A 21,162-nucleotide genomic window follows, 5' to 3' on the forward strand; every position below is an offset into this window, starting at 1 on the left:
CGACAGGAGCGCACCCCACCGCGGGGATTCGAACCGCCGACCTTTCGATCAGCAAGTCCTAGGTGCTGAGGCTTTAACCCACAGCGCCACCCGCTTCCCTCGGTGTAAAGTTATAGGTGACTGCTATTCCTAAATATCTGAAAGTTTTCCTGGCTATTGGTATCTGTAATGTTTTAGAAAATATTTTTTGGAGCCTGTGGTGTATGGAAAAACACTCCTGTTTTTTTTGAAATTTTACTTTAAGTCCAGAAACAGTGGGGAAAGCCTCAAATTCCTCACTTAACACCCTATCAACAATAATGGGATCTGATGTACATGATGTACATAAAATAATACCATCTGCATAAAATCCCAGGATGTATTCCTTTCTGTTAATGGTTACCCCCTTTCCAGCTAAAATTGAGTGTAGACTTCTTGCTAAGTGTTCTAAGATTAATGCAAATAACAGAGGTGATAGCCGACAGACTTGTTTTGTTTTGTGGCCAAGAAGACATTTAGGTAAATCTATATTATTTATTCTAATAGTGGCAGACGACATAGCAGAAATTTCCCCTAGTGGTAGGGTAAATTTAGGGCCAGGATTGTAAAAAAAATTATAATCCAAATTAAGAAAAGAAATTGAATGGTAAGATTATAACTTTGAGGAGTATGGTTTGGAGATTCCTACGTGAAAACAATTGAGAATACTAGTAATGGGTCCTTTTTGCAAAGATATTTTGCCAACAACATCTGTTTAAAGTATGTACAGTGGTACCTCGGGTTAATAACTTAGGTAATCCGTTCCGGAGGTCCGTTCTTAACCTGAAACTGTTCTTAACCTGAAGCACCACTTTAGCTAATGGGGCCTCCTGCTGTCGCTGCACCACCGGAGCACAATTTCTGTTCTCATCCTGAAGCAAAGTTCTTAACCTGAAGCACTATTTCTGGATTAGCGGAGTCTGTAACCTGAAGCGTATGTAACCCGAGGTACCACTGTATTTACATTTATACCTGTAGTCGTTTTTTGTAAATAATTATTAATTTTCTCTACCAATTCACACCTTCTATGTTTACTGTTCTTGTTCTGTTAATTAATTGGAACTCCAGCAAGTTTACCTAAGTTCCAGCTCTGGAACCTTCTTAAAACTATTAAAACATTAGGGAAATATAGCTTGAAGCATGCTCTATTTGAACAGCAGAGAGTAATGCAGCACCTCTGTGGGTACAGAGTACTGTATACCACAAGCATAAAAAGCAAATATATTTCAAACATTTTAAAGAAATAAATGTGGGAGTATATTGAAATCAACCTTTGTTTTCAAACAACATATGCCTGTCCCCAGGTGCCTTCTTTAAGAATGCATTTCCAATGCATAACCCGTTCCAGTCCGGATGCTTTTGTTTTCTGTGGAGAAGTTTTTTTAAAGTGTCAAAAGGTAAATCCTGAAAGATCTTAACTGGGTTGTTGTCTTAGGTTGGATATTCCTTCCAACTTTCTTAAGAGCTTTCCAAATCTCACATTTTTTCTTGAAACAATGAAAACGCATAATAATGTCCCTTGAATAAACTGGACCTGGGACCGGAACCTTTTGCACATTTTGTCCAAATCCAGAAAGTTGTAAGTGTGAATGGATTTTTTGTAGGCCAATGTAAAGAGGAGAGATGTATTTAAAAACAAACAAAAACAGAACATTGCTTTTATAATAAATAAAATTATTATTATTATTATTATTATTATTAGGACACCATATATTTCCAAGTTCTTTAAGGTGCCCCGCTAAGCTCGCTTCTTGCCAGACATTAGCTCTGTCATGTTGCTGAATTAGCATGCGTTGTCATAGCTGTTTAGATTTGGGAGTCCCCATCCTCCAACAGTTGGGCGAAGGTACACCAAAGATTTTTTTAATGTGTGGCCTGCCTGTTTGCAATATGAATTTGTTAAGTTTCCTTTGTCATTTGGACGTATGGATTGGTGTGATACAAACTGGATAACATTTGAAATAATAATAATAATAATAATAATAATAATAATAATAATAAAAAATTATTTTGGAACAAATAAAAATTTAGTTGCTATCAGCTGGTCCATAAAATTTTATAATATGCCCCATCATTTATTTGTTTAAAATATGCTGGAGCCTGGATAGCTCAGTCACTTAGAGCATGGTGCGGATAACACCAAGGTTGCAGGTTTAATCCCTGTATGACAGCTGCTTATTCATGCAGTTCAGGGGGTTGGGCTAGATGATCCTCAGGACTGCTTCTAAGTCTTCAATTCTCTAATTCTCTTGTTATTCTTATAGTTTACCTTATACATTTAGTGGTACTGGAGTGCCCTCTACTGTTGAAAGAGGACATAAACCATACTGTATCTTTTAAAGGTTTAAGTTAATTCAACTGCTTTTTCAAACATATGTAGATTTATTATAGAAGTAACTGAACTGCAGAATTATAGCAAAACTGTGCAAAGCTTAGACTGGTGAAGGACACTACTGATTATTTGCCAAAATAAGTACAGGTATTAATTACTTTAAATGTGAAGGGGTTAGGAGAGCCAATAAAACGTTCAGAATGGCAACTTATTTGTTCAAAATGGACATGTAGTCTTTTTGCAAAAAACACATAAAACTGTTTTTTTTTTAAATACAATGATTCATTTATGTTCCGATTAAAATCACCATCAGTTATTAACTCATTTGAGCTTTTTTCCCCCTTTTCATTTTGGCCACAGGGTTCCCCCCACCCGCAGGAAGGGTAACTGGCATCAATAGATGATACTGTGTTCTATTAACAATGCCTTTATTGAGACTAAATTGATGTGTTTATTGTCAGATACAGTTGATTGTCTGGAACCGAAGACCAAGGGTGATAAACCTCATACACTACCAGTTTCTGAGAAAGGTTGTTCTTAAAATTTAGTCAAGGAAAACATTCGAGATCTGACAAGAGTTGGCAGATCACAGTAATCCCCACAGATGTCTGCCATGAAGGTCTTGCTCTGTTTTGTTCATGCTCTACAAAAATCTTAAAATTTTAAATGTGAAAATGAAAGGAGTCGCTTTGATAAAAACACTGCAAAGGCCTAGAAAGACCTTTCTTCTGTTGTGTAGATAGGTGGTTTGTTCCTTCCCAAATATCTGTAGTGATGATGTCCTCCTATACAGTATTTAATATGACCATCATCCTCTCATGCTGGCCAACAGGCAAGAATGAAATTGCAAGAACCTAGTCCTAATCGCTACGCCACACACGGGTATAACCTTTTCCCACGTGCCAGGCACTCAACCCGCCGCGGCAGCCTCAACCTCTCCTTTGTCTCTCCCGCTCATCCCTCAGGAATCCTGGCCAAGGGAAGGGGGCGGGGCGGGAGGGCGTGACGTCGCGCGCGCTGCATGGGCGGGGCAGGGCCCCCGGTTGCTGCTTTGCCATTGGCCGGATTTTACCCCGCCCCTTGGAAAACGCCCGCTTCACTTGTCCAGTCATAAGCTATGGGACGGTCTTGCGCATTTTATATCACGCGGGTAGCGAAAGCCTTACTCCTCCCCCTCCCTCCTGCTTTTTGGCCTTTGCCGGTTGCCGTCGCCGCTCTTTCTCTCTCCTCAGCAGGAGCGCCGCCGTGCGAAAGAAAGAGCCAGGCTGCTCTGGGGAAAAGGAGCGGGGGTGGGGGCGTCCCTGCCGGCTCCCGTCCTCAGCCGCAATGTCGGTCCTGAGCTGGAAGCCGTTCGTCTACGGCGGCCTGGCCTCGCTCGTCGCTGAGTTCGGTGGGTGAGAGGGGAGAGAGGGAGGTGGGTGGGGGGCCCCGGCCTGGGCGCACGCTCTCGCTTAACCCCGCCCCTCCCCGTTACCGGGCAACAGGCCCCGCCCTTTCTGGGGCCTAGTGTCTCCGGACTGCTGTCAGATACCCGTTAGGAGGCTTTGTCCGGCCCTTGAGGGCTTTTCCTTATCTCCATCCCCTCACTGCTAATGGCGCATCCCGTTTTCACTTCGGTCCATACCACTCTGCCAGAGAAGAGGGGGTGGGGAAGCCTCGGCGGGGTGAGGGGGTTTTAGGACAGGGGAGATCACCTGCTTCGCATCTCCACCTGCCGGCGGAGCTCGCAGGGTGACCTTGGGTCAGTCGTGCGCTGTCAGACTAGCCTACTTCGCCGAGTTGTTGTGAGGCAAAAGTACAGTGGTACCTCGGGTTACACACCCTTCAGGTTACAAACGCTTCAGGTTACAGACTCCGCTAACCCAGAAATAGTGCTTCAGGTTAAGAGCTTTGCTTCAGGATGAGAACAGAAATCGTGCTCTGGCGGTGCGACGGCAGCAGGAGGCCCCATTATCTAAAGCGGTGCTTCAGGTTAAGAACAGTTTCAGGTTAAGAACAGCCCTCCAGAACGAATTAAGTACGTAACCAGAGGTACCACGGTATCTCTGTTGCTTGAGGGAGAAAATGAGGATCTGAATGTTAATAACGGGTGGTCATTGCAAGGGTGGCTTATTGGAAATGGAAAGAGAAAGGGGAAGATGGGGAACGGACGGACAGTATTATGTAGGGGTTAAAAGTTCTGACTTAGAACTCAAGGAACCCAGGTGCCGGTGAAGCTAAGTGGATGACCTTGGGCCTAGCACTGTCACTTGGCCTAGCCTACCTTGTAGGGCTGTAGTGGGGATGAGAGAACCACATACACAGGTCTAGTGACCCTCAGAAGGAAGTTGGGATATAGCGAGAAGCCCCTATGTTGCAGGGCCTCATTTTTCATACTAGTTCAGGCGAGAAGTTGATTTGACTCCTCAGCACAAAAGCTCTTGGGGTGACTTTGTTCGCTATACGTTCACTCTACCTATGTGTTGTGAGGGTGAAAATGAAAAGCAGGATATTTTATGCCAATCTGCACTCCTCAGAGGAAGAGTGGCAAAAATACATATAAATATATACAACAGTGGATGACTTGAGTCAATGGGTTGTTCCTGACTTTTAAAATATTTTAATTGTAAAAGCAACTAAATGTTCTTCTGGCACATTAAGGAGTAAGTAGATTTATTTGTGACACATGCTTTTGTCAATTGGAGACCGCTTTAGCTGCATGAAATGTTATCACATCTATGTGTGTATGCATACATCATGCATGTACACATTGCTTTGTGTTTCTGTATGATAATTTATAAATTGCCTAGTGTTTTTTAGGTGCTATGCAAAGATTTAAAAGCAAAAAACAGTTCCTGTATGTACACTTAAAGGCTAGCAGACATGTTTCAAAGGGGAAATGATAGGCAAGGAATAGAGAAAAAGCAAATTCAGGTATTAGTTCTTCATAGTTGCATAACTGTTCCATAAACAAATGAAACAGCCACTGAAAGAGAGTTATCAGAGAGGAGGAGCCAAAAGACAGTCACAGCAGAGCTGATGAGGTGGGCCTTCCTGTCTTCTCCCTTGCAAATCAAGTGTATACTGTATCTTACTGACATCCATAAATCACATGTGTGCATATAGACACAGTTTTTAAGGTATCAAACAGCACTTCAGCTCTGGTTCTTGATAGGATGCAATTAAACACTAAATTCATTAATTTATTTACAGTGAATAACAAAACAGATTAATTCCTTATGGCAAAATGTACAGTGGTACCTCGGGTTAAGAACTTAATTTGTTCCGGAGGTCCATTCTTAACCTGAAACTGTTCTTAACCTGAAGACCACTTTAGCTAATAGGGCTTTCCGCTGCCACCGCGCCGCCAGAGCACAAGTTCTGTTCTCATCCTGAAGCAAAGTTCTTAACCTGAGATACTATTTCTGGGTTAGCGGAGTCTGTAACATGAAGCGTCTGTAACCTGAAGTGTATGTAACCCGAGGTACCACTGTATTGGTTTCTGCCTTCTTGAGCTGTTCAGATATGACTCAACAGCGTGCTGTAGCTCAGTTGGCAGTTATTGAACCCTGGAGAATTGTGCCACTCACTGTAGACAATGCTGAGCTAGATGAACGAATGTTTTGACTATGTATAAGGCAGCTTCCTATGTTGCTTCTAATGCCTTAATAAATTGGTTGGTCTTTAAGGGTGCCACAAGACCCTTAGTTGGTTTTGGTGGAGTGTGGGAAGCAGATGGGAGAAATACTTTTCTGTTTGGATGGCTTAGTTCAGTACAGGCAATACTTCTGCTTTGTAGGAAGAAATAAGTCAATGAACTTGATTGCATCCTAGTCAAATATGCAAATTATTACAGAGCGGCTAGTGTTGGCATGGATTTGGGGCAGGGTTGACCAGTCAGCATCCTTCTCAGCCCTCACTGTGGTGTCTGAACTGAAGTCTCTCTCTTTTTCTTATAGGAACGTTTCCTGTGGATCTCACCAAAACACGGCTTCAAGTCCAAGGCCAAAGCATTGATGCCCGTTTCCGAGAGATCAAGTATCGGGGCATGTTCCATGCCTTGTTTCGCATCTCCAGGGAAGAAGGCATTCTTGCACTCTACTCTGGGTAAAGCTCTGTCCTTTATGCACAGTAACCACACAATGCTTGAGGCATCTTCCCCATCCTTTAAATTGAGGTTTTAGAACCTGTAGATAGCAAGAGTCAAAACTGTGTACTGTAATTGGAATGCTAGGAGAACTCAGCCAAAAACCCCCAAGGAGGAGTGATGCTCCTGCTTTGCTGAGTGGAACTTAACTGTCTTCTTCCCCCACCACAGGATCGCTCCAGCCTTGTTAAGACAAGCATCTTATGGCACAATAAAGATTGGTATATACCAGACTTTGAAGCGACTTTTTGTGGATCGATTAGAAGGTTAGTTTGCCAAGAAAACAGTGTGTGCCTTTTTTTCTTAATCTATAGGGCCATGTATATTGATGATGCCATACTATAAATAATTTATCTGGTTTGGGCTTCCTCTTTTATGTCTCTGGCCTCAAATCCCTAAGATGGACAAAAGGGCTGCATCAATCCACTGCAGATAGAAGATAGAACTGCACCCAAAGGTGTTCTAGAAAGACTCAACATATTTCAAGTTATAAAGTTTACTCCTCAGGAGTAGCTTTATTTTTTACTTCTGTTCTTTCAAGGGAGAGTGAGCCACATTTCTCTCCCCTTTATTTGCTGTCTTTGACATTTTCTACAGCATCTTTGGCTGCAATTGCTCTTGTTGGTCATAATTCATGTTTTTTTAAAAAAGTTCTCACTTAATGTTTGTTTATCAGTGGCTACTGTATGAGATTGGGCCCTTTGGTGGAGGTATACTAAGTTAAGCATGCATGGATGATTCTATTACATACATACATAATTTCATTTGTATGCTGTCTTTCCACAGTTCAAGCCATGCTCAAGGTGGCTTACAATACGAAAAAATACAAAACTGCAACATTACGAAAGTAGTAATAAAAAAAAAAAAACCAGACTGAACACTTTCCACATAAATCACAAGATGTAAAATAAAGATACCCCCTCCCCCCCAAAAAACCACCCCAAGCAACACCCCAGCCTGAGATCTGTTCAGCAGCTTCAGCTTTTGTAGCTGGAGTCAGTTAGGACCTGGCTGTCCCAGACCAGGTGGAAAAGGCTTGCAAGGCAGGGAGCAGGTCTTTCAGGTCTCACAACAATATAAGCATGTGAAGGGGCTCGTGCATACATGGACTAATCCCACCCTCTGGATACGGGCATGCGTGGTTGACATGCACTACTACCACAGCCAGTGCACAACTGACATCAGTCTGAAAGGACTTCTATGCATGCATTTATGCACACACATAGATGCACTACAAATAGCACCTGCTATTCCTGGAGTCTGGCAAAACTGGAGTGATACTTGAGTGTTGGGGGAAGAGATGCTTTTTACTGGAGGTAGGTGAGGTATTGTAGCCAGTCATGCTGTGATTTTAATTCAAACAACTGGCTGTTACTTAGCTTCATCTTGGTCCGTTTTCTGGCTGCCTCTCTAGTATTTCCTGCAATTCAGAATCAAGTTCCTGGGCAGCACTGTCCTCTTGCTTTCCTTTTGGAAACTTGGAGCTTGGTACTGTTGTTGTGGACTCTGATTAAGCTGGTAGTCCTGCCACCCCTGGGCTCCTGATGGAGAAACCATAGCATAGCTTGAGTTCCTCTAGTACTAGCAACTGTAGACTGTAACATAACTTACTAGAATCCAGCAACATGCCTCCTTGTCTCTTGGCTGCCCAACACAGTTTTCTCTGTCTATGCCTGCCACGTGTGGTGTGTCATGGTCTCTCTGCTTCTGGGTACTATGTCCTAAATATTTGTTTCCCTTCAGGCCCCACGCAGCTGTTGACCCGGTCTCCTTTGGAGAGCGCTGCGGTCAGTACCACTGCCCTTCCCAGCATTAACTCTGCTCTAACTCTTGGCTTTTACTTTCTGAACTAATGACCTAATCTCCTTGGCTGGGGTTTTTTTGGTCTTGGGGATGGCTCTTCTAGGTTTTGGTAGAATCCTCCCCACCCCCACCATCAAAATTCTTTGAACATTGCCCCTATGGGATTGGATGACATTTCTTTAGACAGATAACTGTCCCAAAGAGCAAGTTAACTGGTAATGTGCCCCTGTGCTCTCATTGGTCAAGCTGCAGAAGTACTTTCATTAAAAACCAGAAGTGTCACAAGGCTGTTTTTGGTGCCATAGGCCCAGAAGAAAAAAAGCTGGAACTCTTGGTCTTTATGTAGCATTTCATCTTTGTTGTCTTTGTTTTTCTTCCTAAAATACTCTCTTGCTCTCCCTCCTTTGGGGTCTATTCTTGGGTTATAACTCCGTCTCCAAACTCCTTCCTGTTTGCAGATGAAACATTACTACTAAATGTTATATGTGGAGTTGTGTCAGGGGTGATCTCCTCTGCGCTGGCAAATCCAACAGATGTACTGAAGGTAAGAGGGACCTGCCTTTGTGTATATACTTGCTGCTTCCATATGTTATCTCCTTTGGTCCTTAGCCTGTGGAGATGCTGTTATTTTGCTTCTACAATCCATAGCGCTGCCATAGCTGCTACTCCATGTTTGCCATACTTTTTGACCACACACACAGCAACAAAGGGAAGAGACCCAATACAGTTTCACATTAGTGTAACACTTTTAAGTTAGACATGTGAAGACCAGTAGCCCTCAGCCTCTTCTGATGAGCCTTTAACTACAGCCTGCTATCTTGTTCTAAAAATATTAATGAATTTTTGTATTTGTTTAAAATGATGATGGATCCATGCATATTTGGTTTTAATTTGTTTGAGGATTTTTCAATATGTTTTGTCATTTTTATTTGTATACTGCTTGGAGTATTTCTGATCAAGCAGTTTACAGTCATACCTCGGGTTACAGACTCTTCGGGTTGTGCGATTTCGGGTTGCGCACCGCACTGAGCCCAGTAGTACCAGAACGGGTTACTTCCAGGATTCGGCACATGAGCAGAAGTGCTAAATCACACTTTGCGCATGCACAGAAACGCTGAATTGCAACTGACGAGGCGCTGCGGGTTGCGAACGTGCTCCCCGCACGGATCACGTTCGCAACCCGAGCATCCACTCTATATACTTTAAATACAGTAAGCCCACAATTTATGCAGTGGCTACATTCTAGGGATCACCCCTAAAGCCAAAATCACTTATAGTCAAAAGTCATTTGGTTCAGTGGGTGGCCAGGATTGCCAAAGTAAATTTCCCCAGAACACCCCCCTTTTCACCCCTTTTTAATTCTTAAAATATTACTTTGCACATAAAGCTGAATGTGGACAAATTAAATGTGCATAAGTTGCAGGCTTATTGTAAGACTCATTTTAACCCCCTACAAGCTATATTTGGCTGTCTTCCTGCTTCTTTCTCTCTCGGGTAACCAGAAGCAAAGGAGGACAGCAGTGGTACTTGTGCAGAAGAGGTAATTTAAGCAGGTGCTGCTGATATTTGAGGGATGAGAACACCCACAGAATGGTTTAACAGTAGAGGAGGATTGCCTTCCTTGCATCTGGTCACATTTTCTCTCTCAAACATCTTTTTCAACCTTAAGCACACATACACAAAAAGTTTGTGGTGATAATACCATATTAGTTTACAGCATGACCCACCCATAGGCCCTGGCTCACTAGTTCAAAACCAGCCATATACAACAAATGGTTTTGATACCGTGCTAGACAGCTGCTTCATGCTTAGATTCTTGGGTTTACAAGCAGTTTACTTTGGATAGCAGCTCATTCATTACTTTATTGGGAATGTTGATTCATTTCTCTAACTGGGAAGTCTCTTGCTCATCCGTCTCTTTTAGATCCGAATGCAGGCTCAGGGCAGTCTGTTTCAAGGAGGAATGATTGGAAGCTTCATAGACATCTACCAGCAGGAAGGCACGCGGGGGCTATGGAGAGTAAGTGCTTCTTTTGTACTCTTTCTTTCTTTCTTACCCTCCTTCCCCACCGTCTACTTCTCCTTGTAGTGCTAGCATCCCATCCATCTATCATTTGCTTTTTAAAAAATTCTTCAGAAAACAAACTTTTTTGTAGTGAGACTTATCAAGTCTTATCAAGTCTTATTTTGTAGTGAGACTTATCAAGGATAATATGAATTTCTGCATTTTGGTTTCCTAACATGTAAAATCCACGTTGTTTTGGTATAGTGAGTGAGTGTGCTGCAGATTAAATCGGCTAATATTCCTAGTTTGCCTTAGTACCAGCATGTATTCCTTAAGTACAGTGCTCAAATTACTGGGGCGTGTGTTCAGAGGTGACCTTGCCCAGTACCTTTTCAGATGTCCCCATTGTCTACTATTTAGAGAGATTATTGAGGGAAGCCTGATTTTGCTACAATTAAAGAGGGGTCAGGGGGTAAGTTGCTCCCCAACTCTTCTGCCATAGTTTGAGAAGTGACCAAGGTTCTTCCTGTGGTTGTCTTAAGGCATGGGTCAGGAAACTAAGGCCCGGGGGCTGGATCCGGCCCGCAGATGGTCTGGGAATTACCTTGGGGATTCTGATCGTTCAGGCTGTGCCATTCTCCCCCCCCCCACACACACACTGTGGCAGCAGCACCTCTTCCCTCCCTCCTCCTGGCTTTTTCCCGCCCTGCCTAGAGGAGGAAGGGGACTGGGCTTTGTTGAGCCACAGTTGGGTGAGCGCCATTTTAAGCAGCCCCCCCCCCCGAGCCAGCCCTTCCATGCCGCTCATTGTCCCTCCGCCACCAGCCCCTGTCGCTCGCAAGGCACAGATAAGCAGCCACCAGGGCTCGTCCAGTGCTGTGGAGAAGGGAGGGGAGAGTCGGTGAGGGGGGATTTCCCCCCCCAAAAAAATATAGTCCGGCCCCTCACAAGGTCTGAGGGACGATGGACCAGCCCCGTGTGGAAAAAGCTTGCTTACCCCTGTCTTAAGGCTATCTTTGTTCTGGATGCCACCTTAGCATGAGAGAACATGGAATGTGATAACATGTTTTTGCGCTGGATAAATGCTTTCTGCTCCATAACAAATAGTATTTATATCGCCATTCATCCAAGTTCTCAAGGTGGTCCACAAGGTTAAGAATAAATTTAAAATACATACAACAAAGAAGTGCAACAACAAAACCACCCAGAGTGGCTGGGGAAGCCCAGCCAGATGGATGGGGCATAAATAATAAATTATTATAAAACTGTATGCATGTCTAGCAAAGTGCTGGAATGAAACAATAATGAACTTGACTTATTCCTTGCTTTTGCCTTCCCCTTCTTTAGCTATTGGACCTGCTTGGGGGGAAATTCTCTGCAGAATCTTAATTTATCCAGTTCATGAGGTGGATTCAGTAGCTTGCTTGTCTTTTCTGAGGGTGGGGGGGAGGCAGCAACTGGGATCATGGTTGCAAACCCCTTGGGTTTGTAGAGTTAAACCAGTTTAATATAGCCACAAAGTGGGATCCAATACTGCCTTCTTCCCTAATTCAATTCCCCAGCTTTGACTTAAGCAAGCAAATACCAAGATGCAACTTCTTGGAAGGAGGGGGACTACAAGGCAAGAACATTAAGTAATATAAAGAAATCAGTGTGCTGTATTCTAGTCAAATTTTGTTTTCTATTGCAGAGTTAAGGATAGTACAGGAATCTATCTTTTCTAAGGGTAGCAAACGTTATTATGCCCAGGATACTTTGGTAGTCCTTAATAGCCAATGAGCCTTCCTTTTCCAAAAGATTATGCAGGCTGCAAACGTCAAGGTATTTGGGAGTGGAGATGCATGGGAGTTACTAGACTGAGGGTCTCTGGTGGCAGCACTATTAACTTTCAGTCTTTTTATTTGGCAGGGTGTTGTCCCTACTGCTCAGAGAGCTGCCATAGTTGTGGGAGTCGAATTGCCAGTCTATGACATCACCAAGAAGCACTTGATCCTTTCAGGACTTGTGGGGGACACAATCCTTGCCCACTTCATGTAATTATTGACCAGTTTTGCATGTATAAAATGAATGTAAACATAGTGCTGTGTTGGGCAGATCACCTCTACCCACCGTCAGATCAATTTTCTGATGAGCAGAGGTGATGATAACTCCTTCTCCGAGGCTGGTCTGCACGAATCAGCTGAGGGTGTGAGCTCTGGTGTGAGAGGATGAGCGGGGAGCAGTATTGTGTGGGTACGTCTATTTTTGGTCACACCTGTTGATGGCATGCAGCTCCTGGAAGATTTGTCAAAGGTGAATGTGGCCCATGGACTTTACACTTCTGTGCTGAAGTTTCTCATTTCCACTGCCTGAGGAGTAGGTGTTTTTTTTAATGTTTGTGTCATGGAAGTATCAATCTAACATAAACACAAATAAATTAAGAAAAAACAGTTACTAAATCATCTGTAGGCACCTTACATTCAATTCTGGCAGGCACCTCCTCTTTCCCCTTTCTTACTCTCAGCACTGAGACTTGCCACTTTTCAGAAGAGGAAGGGGAAGTAAAAAGAGAAAATGCCCCTTCGCTCACTTCATGCTGGAAATTAGAGGCAAGCCCTGCCCTTCTCTTGAGTCCTCAGGCGCATACAGAGATCTGTGGAACAGAAAGGGCCTCATCTTTAACTTCTTTCCAGATTCTGGTCAGGAGCAGTCAGGACAGATCTGCACTGCTTCGAACTGTTACCAAAGCCAGTGCCAACTAATCCTGGCCCTACTTTGAGTTGTCTGTGTATACCGGAAGATTTAGGGGAGAGGGGCTGGTGGTAACCAGAAAAAATGGTTCCTGTGCACATCACCTCCATTATGTCAGTCTTGTTTCTAGAAGCAGTATATTAAGAATGGGAGGAATCCGCAACCCCGAATTGTTCCCCCTGGAGTGCAAAAAGTAACCTCGTGTATTCTTCTCTATTTAGTTCCAGTTTTACATGTGGGCTGGCTGGTGCCGTTGCTTCAAATCCAGTGGATGTGGTGCGGACACGTATGATGAATCAAAGGGCCATTGTGGGGACCGTTGACCTCTACAGGGGTACACTGGATGGTCTGGTAAAGGTAAGGTTTGTAACGAAGTCACTTTTGGGTCTTGAAATGTCAGGGACAAAATGGAAGATGGGTTAAAATCCTGAAAGTCCTTTGAAGTTGCTCATACAACATTAAAATAATTCAGTGATGTGTATATGGCACGTGAGGTTTCTCCAAATGCTAATTAAGATCCTAGTGTTATGCCATTCGTTCACAGTTTGTAGAAGCAAACAGTATAAAGCAGCCTCTTTCAATTAGCCCCTTTCTTCTTTACTACTTTTTAAAAATTAAATAAATAAATACAACCTGATCAGTGATTTGGTGTGTATATAGGGATTGCACTTTTTCCAAGACAAGGATAAATGACAAATCTACTGGGAACTTCTTGTGCCTTCTAAATGAAGGAAACTTGCACACAAACACATGTCTGTGTATTCCTGGTAATTCTTGTGCCTGCCTCCAAAGCTAGACATTGGGACTTTGCCTGCAGTTAAAACACTAGAAAGAGCAAATGCATGTAATGAGCAGCTGGAGGAGATAGCGGGTACCTGTGGCCCTCCAGATGTTGCTGGGCTACAAAGTCCCATTATCCCTGACCCATTGGACATTCTGCCTGGGAATGATGAGAGCTGGACTTCAACAACACTTGGAGAGCTACAGGTTCCCCTCCTCTGAACTAGAGGTTTTCTAGAGACTGAATATCACCCTGTAACAGAAAGTTAATTGCTTTCTGTTCTGCCATATAGCTGCAGGCCTTTGAGAGAACTGGTAGGTTGATCACAGTGGGTCCTGAAAATTTTCTGTCTCCTTCCCAGACATGGAAAAGTGAGGGCTTCTTCGCGCTTTACAAAGGATTCTGGCCAAATTGGTTGCGGCTTGGCCCCTGGAACATCATTGTATCCTTTAATGTGTGTGACCTTGGTGGGAAAGGAAAGTCGGAGAGAGTTCTCAAAGCAATTATCCCATAGTATTCTTTCTGGAGTTAGATATTAGATCATAGCTAGACAGATCTTACAACAATCCAGCAATGATGTATTCTCATTTCACTTTCAACTGCAACTAAATTAAACTGTTGTTTAAAGGTGAATGCCCAGTGTGCTGATGCAGACTGCTAAAATTGCAAGGGCTTCACTTTGCTCCTTGTTTGTTGCTGCTAGGGACCAAGCCATGGTCTGGTTTAGTTTTGGTTCTGAACCTGGGCTTGTGGGTTTACTGCTCTCTAAACAAACCATAAGTGGTAAGCCAATAACAGACTTTGGTTACAGTTTGTAGTATACTTGTGGAGAGAATTAAACCACTAACCTACGTTAAGATGTAATCCTAAGCCACATTACAGCTTAGTTTCCAGCAGGAATAAGGGAAGAGACAAGCTCCTGTGATTTCATCACTGTGTGCTTGCTTTTAAACTGTACTTTAGTTTAAAGTGGTATGCGAACCAGGCCACTGTACATTATGGGAACTGTGAGACTCTTGGAGCTGAAAGGACCTTGTTTTTCATTTTAAAACAAACAAACTGGTCCTCTGTGTAGTCTTTGTGTGCTGTGCATTTTTAGCCAAATTGATATTTTCTCATGGAGTGGGGAGTTGGGGCCCTTTTCAGTTTTTATTTTATTTATCTAGGGTGTACTAAACAGTGGTGATACAATTACACTGAGTGGGCAAGGTTAAGGCTGTAGAACAGTGGTCAAAGGGGCCATAGGTACCACACAGCACAGCTTAGTAGTGGCAGAGCTCATACTTCGCATGCAGAGGATTCCAGTTCAATCCGGGCAGCTCCCATTTAAAAAAGGACCTCTAGTAGTCAGATACAGGAAAGATCTCTGCTTTCAGAATAGTGGTATTTCTTGGTATAAGGGAGCTTCATATGTTAACTGTGTATTTGGACTATATGTATAGCCCAGATTTCTCACTAGCCTGAAATGGGGGTGGGGATGATGAAGCAGTACTCTAGCTGTCTAGCATGACCAACACAGGTGGAAAATAGGCTTTGTAGTTCTCAAGTTGCAGAAACAATGAGGGAAGTCCTAGGAATATTTGTTAGCTGGGTGATTATTTTTCTTTCTCCTGCTTTTTGACCAAATAGTAACAGTCTCTAGGCTTCTGCAGTTCTGACTGTGGAGCTGTCTCATTACTTGGGTGAGAAAGTAGCTTCTCTGATATTTCACGAGTGAATAGTTGCAGATGGTTATCCAAAGCAGGTGTTGGTTGAGAGTCTTCTTGTCCCAGCAGCTCCAGGTCGAAAGCACTTATGACTGGATTGCCCTTCTGTTTCATGGTTTGAAATAGAAACCTATAAAGTGGATGCTTAGCTGCGATGAGACTTGGGACAGGGAGCAGGGTATGGAATGAAAAGCCAATTCCTTGAGGGCATTTCTTTAACTTGTTGACAGTTTTTTATCACCTACGAGCAGCTGAAGAGGCTCCCTTTCTAGGGGCCAGATCAGATTGGTGATTCAGCTGCCCTTCTTGCTCACCTGTTCCTGCATCTTCATGTCTTTTTGCCTATGCGGACTGAGGCCTACCATCCCCACTCCTGAATGCTCAGGCCTCGGGAGCATAGCTTGGATGAGAAGGGGGATGTTGGGGCCAGTGATATTCAGTGCTTTCCCATAAAGGGAAAGTTGGAGAGCAAGGGGGAGAGAATGCATAGGGCTGAGTCTGTATCTTCTGTGAAGAGCTGTGTGAGTTTGAGGTCTTTCAGAGTGCAGCTTATTGCAATGTGGATTTTGCAGTAAGCTGTGCCTTCCCCTTAACTTGTGCAAGGGGGAAATTCAAAGGAGCTGCTGCATTCCCTTCCATTGTCATGTTACCTTAATAAACTATTTATTGGAGCTATGTATGTGTTTTGTGTTTTTCAGTATTGTAAGTTTGGTGCTGGAGGAGGCAGCCTGTGAACAAGAACAGCTGCTCTCTTAGTAGACAAAAACTAAAAAGTTGTACATCCAACTGCCCTGTTCACCAGCCCCCAAGGTAGCATTGTCACAGAATGTCTGAATTCACCAACTCCTAATGCTGCACTGCTGTGATGATGCAGAATGTTGGTGAACATTCTAATTATTGTGAAGAAAGGATCAGTTTTTGATTCTATAAATTGCTTAATGTTCAAATTTAATGCTGCTGCCCTCAGGAAATTGGAAAGTCACTTTGACTTGGATGGTGATTCATGCTTGCCTATTGATGGAGGAAGCCTAAAGAACTGAGGAGAACAGAGTAAAGATGATCAGAATGTCCTGATGCATGGATGTATATTGCTATTAAATATGTTTTCTTTCACTAGCGTCCTTGAGTTTGTTAAAAGAGGCAAACCTCTTGATCTGTACTTTGTTAACCCTCTAAGGTGGCAAATTGACCTCCCAGGAATGATTCATCAAGGTAGTTCCTATGCGTAGAGCTATTGAAGATGAAAAAATGATTAAGGAGTCTGTTGCATACAGATGGCAAACAAATGATAGTACCGGGCAAATAAATTGCTTTTCAAGGATGTGGACATCTGAGCCCCATCTGAGATGGGGAAATTCAATTAGATTTTAGAAAAACAGGTACATTGCAGGGAAGGGAGGGAATAAAAATAGCCTTGTAATGCAGGTTTCTTCTATACATTTTGATTTTATAGCTTGTTAGCCTGGGCCATGAAGAAAGTTAGAAATTGGGGACATGGAGTTAACCCCCCCCCCATGTGCATTATCCATTTCTCTTGTCTCTGGAGAGTGTGCTATATTGATGTTACTGTCTGTATAATATCCCCAGTAAAGTGGCTGCACGAAGGTAGCAGGTAGTCGTGCTCTGTCTTGATCCATATTAGCTGTTTTGTAGTATTAGCACTGGAAAGTCAACCAGCTTCAGGTTCCTTCCCCTTCATTAGTCAGATGGAGTTACATCCTGACTTCTGTGCACCAGTTTTTTCTGGGCAGTATTCAGGATGACACCTGTGAACTGTGTGTCACAGATGGCACCTTTGCTACATTTGCTGTGCTCCATCATAATAGCAAATATTTATTTTTTCAGGGTTTCTTCAGTGTCATTCACTTAATTCGTGTGCTTGGGGGGTTTTTTGTGTGTGTTTTTTAAGTGCAAACACAAGACATGATAAAACAGAGCATAAAGGAAATGCCTTGCAGCTTCTATGTTTGCTTACGTTACTCTAATTTTTAATATTTATTAAGCACCAACAAGGTTTTGATAAGGATGGGGCCTGCTTGCTCACTAGAGTAAAGTGGTTTGAGCATATAACACCACTCCTGGCTTGACTGCACTGGCTGCCCATTAGTGTCCAGGCCCAATTCAAAGTGCTGGTAAATAAGGCAGAAAAACAAACTTATCAAACAAAAGAATGCAAACTCAGGGATTCAAAATATCGTAAATGGCTGCTAAGCACCAACCTTGTGCCAGCTGCCATACTCTCTCTGGGATGTGGCTTCTTCACCCAGCAAAGCAGTGCACACAGGAAGCAAGATCTATAGTTCTCAGCTTATACTTCTTCACCCTCAAAGAAATAAGTCAATCACTTCTATGTTTTGTTTTGTTTTTTAAGGAGCTGAGGATGATGCACTAAGTCTGTCCTATAGCAACCCTGGGAGGTATGTTGGACTGAGAGACTAGGGCCAAAGTCATCCAAGGAGCTGTAAGCCAGAGTAGAAATCGACCAGGATCTCCCCCAGCCTCCTATAATACACTGCAAAATTGACCAAGGCCTATGCCTATATAGCTTGTATGCAGATAAGTTCTGTTCAGATTTTAGTATTGACATGCAGAGGAAGATGTATGGGATTAGTGTGTGAGATCCTTGTTCTACATGCTTCCCTCATGTGTTTTGTATTTTGTATGAACAGGCTTAACCTGCATCTCTGTTTCCCTTGATAGGAAAGGCAAGGGACTTCTTGGTTCCTTTTTTTTTTTTAGTAGCCTACACTCACCTGTTTTTCACAAGGTTCCAGCTATGACAACCCAAGCAATCAACAGATTATCAGTGTAAAAGCACGTTCCACATCATCAAATGTGATTCTTCATTTAATACAAAACATCTGAAATGGTATTTTTCGTAATTTCGAATTAATAGACCGATACCTAGTCCAAACTGAATACACCTTTTTTCTCCTTCATCACAACTTTGATGACATAAAGCTGCGGAAATAAAATTCATATCTATATCAAGGGTTCAGTTCCTTCAGCCACCTCTGTTTCTCAACTCCGTTATTGTTCCCTAATGTACAAAAATGATCTTGTGTCTCCAAAAAACATCAGTACATGGTCCCACTTTTCCTGAGATGAAGTCAGGGTGCAACTGTAGCATTCACTGACAGTGGTTGGTGTATGGTGTCACAGCTAACCATTTGCCTTTTAAGTTCTTGTGAAAACCTGTAAGACATTGTATCCTGCATATAAAATCAGCTGCATTTGCAATAATACATTTTTGTGCCATTTGCATATTATATTTCACATAAAACTTTTCTTGGATTTGCTCAGCATAGAAGTGAGTTTTCTGGTCATTCGAGTTGTGATTATTTCATTCCTCTTAATACTGACACAGTGACTTTCTAGAATCCAAAAGTTTCTTAAAAGTCTGTACTGACTGGAGACATTCAATACCTCTAGGTGTCTTTTCAAATAAAACACGGAGAAGTCCAAAATGCTTGTGATCCATGTCATTCATCTATCTTCTGAGGGTGATACTCTTCCTCAGTGGCAGTACAAAGTGGGCAGCTGCAAATTCACCAAATAGTAATTGTGGGGAGTAGCTCAAATTGTCCCCACTCTGAATTGGAGAGACAGTTGAGCAGGAGTCTTGAGGATAACTCCTAGTTCTGTCCTGGTTCATTTCTTCTCTTCCTACCAGTGCAAGACATCCACTCAATACTGCAATAAGAAAGCAAGAAAGTACATGTTGCAGTGTACGTGTGGAGAACCTCCAGATGCTGGCCGCCCAATGGCTGTGCTGGCTGGGACAGATGAGAGTTGGTGTCTGACAACATCTGGAGGGCCCTAGCTTCTCCATCCCTGTTTTACTGCAAATGCAGGCTATGTTGGACATTTGCTTTTTGTAAAGTAAAAAGAATCTGAACAGATTGGGGGGTGGGTAATAGTAGCTCCGTATTAGGTAATAAAATATGTGCCTCTTATCAAGTTCCAGCTTCAGCAGCTAGCATCTCCATTTAAAAAGGTCTCAGGTAGCAGAGCTCTTCCTAAGACCTTGGAGAGTAACTTCATAGACTACTAGTGGACCAACAGTCTTAGGGCAAGGGAGGGAAAATGATCATCCCAAGGGCCATATTCCCATCTGGCAACCTTCCGGGGGCCACACGGCAGTGGTGAGTAGGGCCAGAGGCAAAAGTGAACAAAGTAACATGTGTAAAATTTACCTTTGTACAAATGCAGTAGGATAGTTCATATACAGACACCTGTATTCTCCATTCAGAAAAGCAATAGGTCTTACCTGAGTTCCAACTAGGCAAAAACACTCTGGATGTGAAGCAGAGACAGTGGGCAGGTAACGTGAGATGGGGTGATGTTGCTTGGGGAGATAGTCCTGGAGCATTATATTCAGCCCCCAGGTCTTTTTTACCCAACCCCTGACTTAGGGTGAAGGGCTATACTTCAGCATTGGAGCATCTGCTTTGCATGAAGGTCTTGGGTTCAATCTCTGGCATATCTAGATAAGGCTGGGGGATACTCCTGTCTGAAATCCTGCTGCCAGTCAGTATAGACCATTGGTAGATGGGGACCTACTATAGTGTTATGGTCTGATCTAAGGTGGGTCACAACAGCAGTGCTACCGCATTCAAATATATGGTGGTAAATTAATAAATGGTTCCTCAAATACATGTTTGGATTAAAGATGAGTCCTGTGTCTAAAAAGGTTGAAGGCTACTGCTGTGGACAAAATTGATCCAATGGTTTGACTAATATGCTCCTGTGTTCTGCGTCTAATTTTTATACAGCACAGTTCCTTTTTTCCAAATGTACATTGCAATCCATTTTCACCTTTGAGCTGAATAAGAAAGCGGAGTTCCTTTCTGCTCTGACATCAAGGGCTGCTTTTTACACCAGCTTGGAAGCTTTTAAGCACTCCTTCCGTTCTCCTCTTGGCTATTAAAAGAATTAAGGGATGCAGTTCCAAGTCAAAATCGTTTAACTCTATGGAGCAAACTGCACAATGTCCTGGAGATCAATAACATAGCCACTCTCAATAAGCCAGTGCCATGGGACTGGAAGAGGAACAGCGATATAGCTGTTCAGTTGACCTTTCTTTACATAGTCTGTGGTGTTTTATTTGTTGGGTTGGATCTAGACTTATTCATCCTTGGGGCGGATTCAAATCAGTGGAAATAGGGTTACTTCTATCGTTGTTGTTGTTGTTGTTGTTGTTGTTGTTGTTGTTATAGGCTGACAGTGTTTTTGCATGAATGCTCTCAAACACAGGTCTTGCTTACTACATTTCTAAGACACCTAAAGGCAAGTCTTAGATCACCACACTGTGCCTTCATCATGTGTTTGTGCCTCAGAAAAGCACTTTAGTTGCCCTTCTTTAATGCTGACACAGAGGGTTGTGGCTCTTGCCTCAGCTGCAGCAGGGATGACTATCCTGAGATTTGGAGGGAATGCTGAAATCTTGCCTAAAAGTCTGCAAAGTAGCTTGTACCTTCTGGTAATCTGCCCCAAGAGCAGCTGATGGGGTCATCATGATTCGTTTATGATTGCAGAGGAAGCGATACACAACACCCAGAAACTTGATCCTTTGTCCTGGGTACTGAGGCCGGACTGTTCCCTCCCCAGTCCCATAGTCTCATGGCATCTGGCAGTTATGATAAGGCCTGTAAATAGCTT

At 43.0% G+C, this 21,162-nt stretch overlaps 1 protein-coding gene across 2 annotated transcripts; it reads left to right on the top strand.

The window, feature by feature from the left end:
- The first annotated feature begins 3,493 nt into the window (after positions 1-3,493).
- SLC25A14 (solute carrier family 25 member 14) lies at positions 3,494-16,176 on the top strand. 2 transcript variants are annotated; one of them, XM_053373820.1, is made up of 9 exons: positions 3,494-3,740; positions 6,289-6,436; positions 8,220-8,263; positions 8,738-8,823; positions 10,204-10,299; positions 12,193-12,317; positions 13,236-13,371; positions 14,157-14,237; positions 15,732-16,176. In XM_053373820.1, exons 1-9 carry the CDS (start codon positions 3,677-3,679, stop codon positions 15,771-15,773), a joined length of 822 nt encoding a protein of 273 aa, XP_053229795.1. In that variant the 5' UTR covers positions 3,494-3,676; the 3' UTR covers positions 15,774-16,176. The 2 variants fall into 2 exon arrangements, with proteins under 2 accessions (XP_053229795.1, XP_053229796.1); XM_053373821.1 differs by lacking the exon at positions 8,220-8,263 and adding an exon at positions 6,648-6,742 and having other exon boundaries at positions 3,496-3,740.
- The last annotated feature ends 4,986 nt before the right edge of the window (positions 16,177-21,162 follow it).

This window comes from Podarcis raffonei, chromosome Z (genome assembly GCF_027172205.1).
Source record: "Podarcis raffonei isolate rPodRaf1 chromosome Z, rPodRaf1.pri, whole genome shotgun sequence".
Classification (NCBI taxonomy): Eukaryota; Metazoa; Chordata; class Lepidosauria; order Squamata; family Lacertidae; genus Podarcis; species Podarcis raffonei.

Bases quoted from the DNA above. Each gene is read 5' to 3' on its own strand.
- SLC25A14 (XM_053373821.1), top strand. From the start codon at position 3,677: ATGTCGGTCCTGAGCTGGAAGCCGTTCGTCTACGGCGGCCTGGCCTCG. The intron at 6,437-6,647 runs GTAAAGCTCTGT...CCCCCACCACAG, and splicing joins ATTCTTGCACTCTACTCTGG to GATCGCTCCAGCCTTGTTAA. The intron at 6,743-8,737 runs GTTAGTTTGCCA...TCCTGTTTGCAG, and splicing joins TTTTGTGGATCGATTAGAAG to ATGAAACATTACTACTAAAT.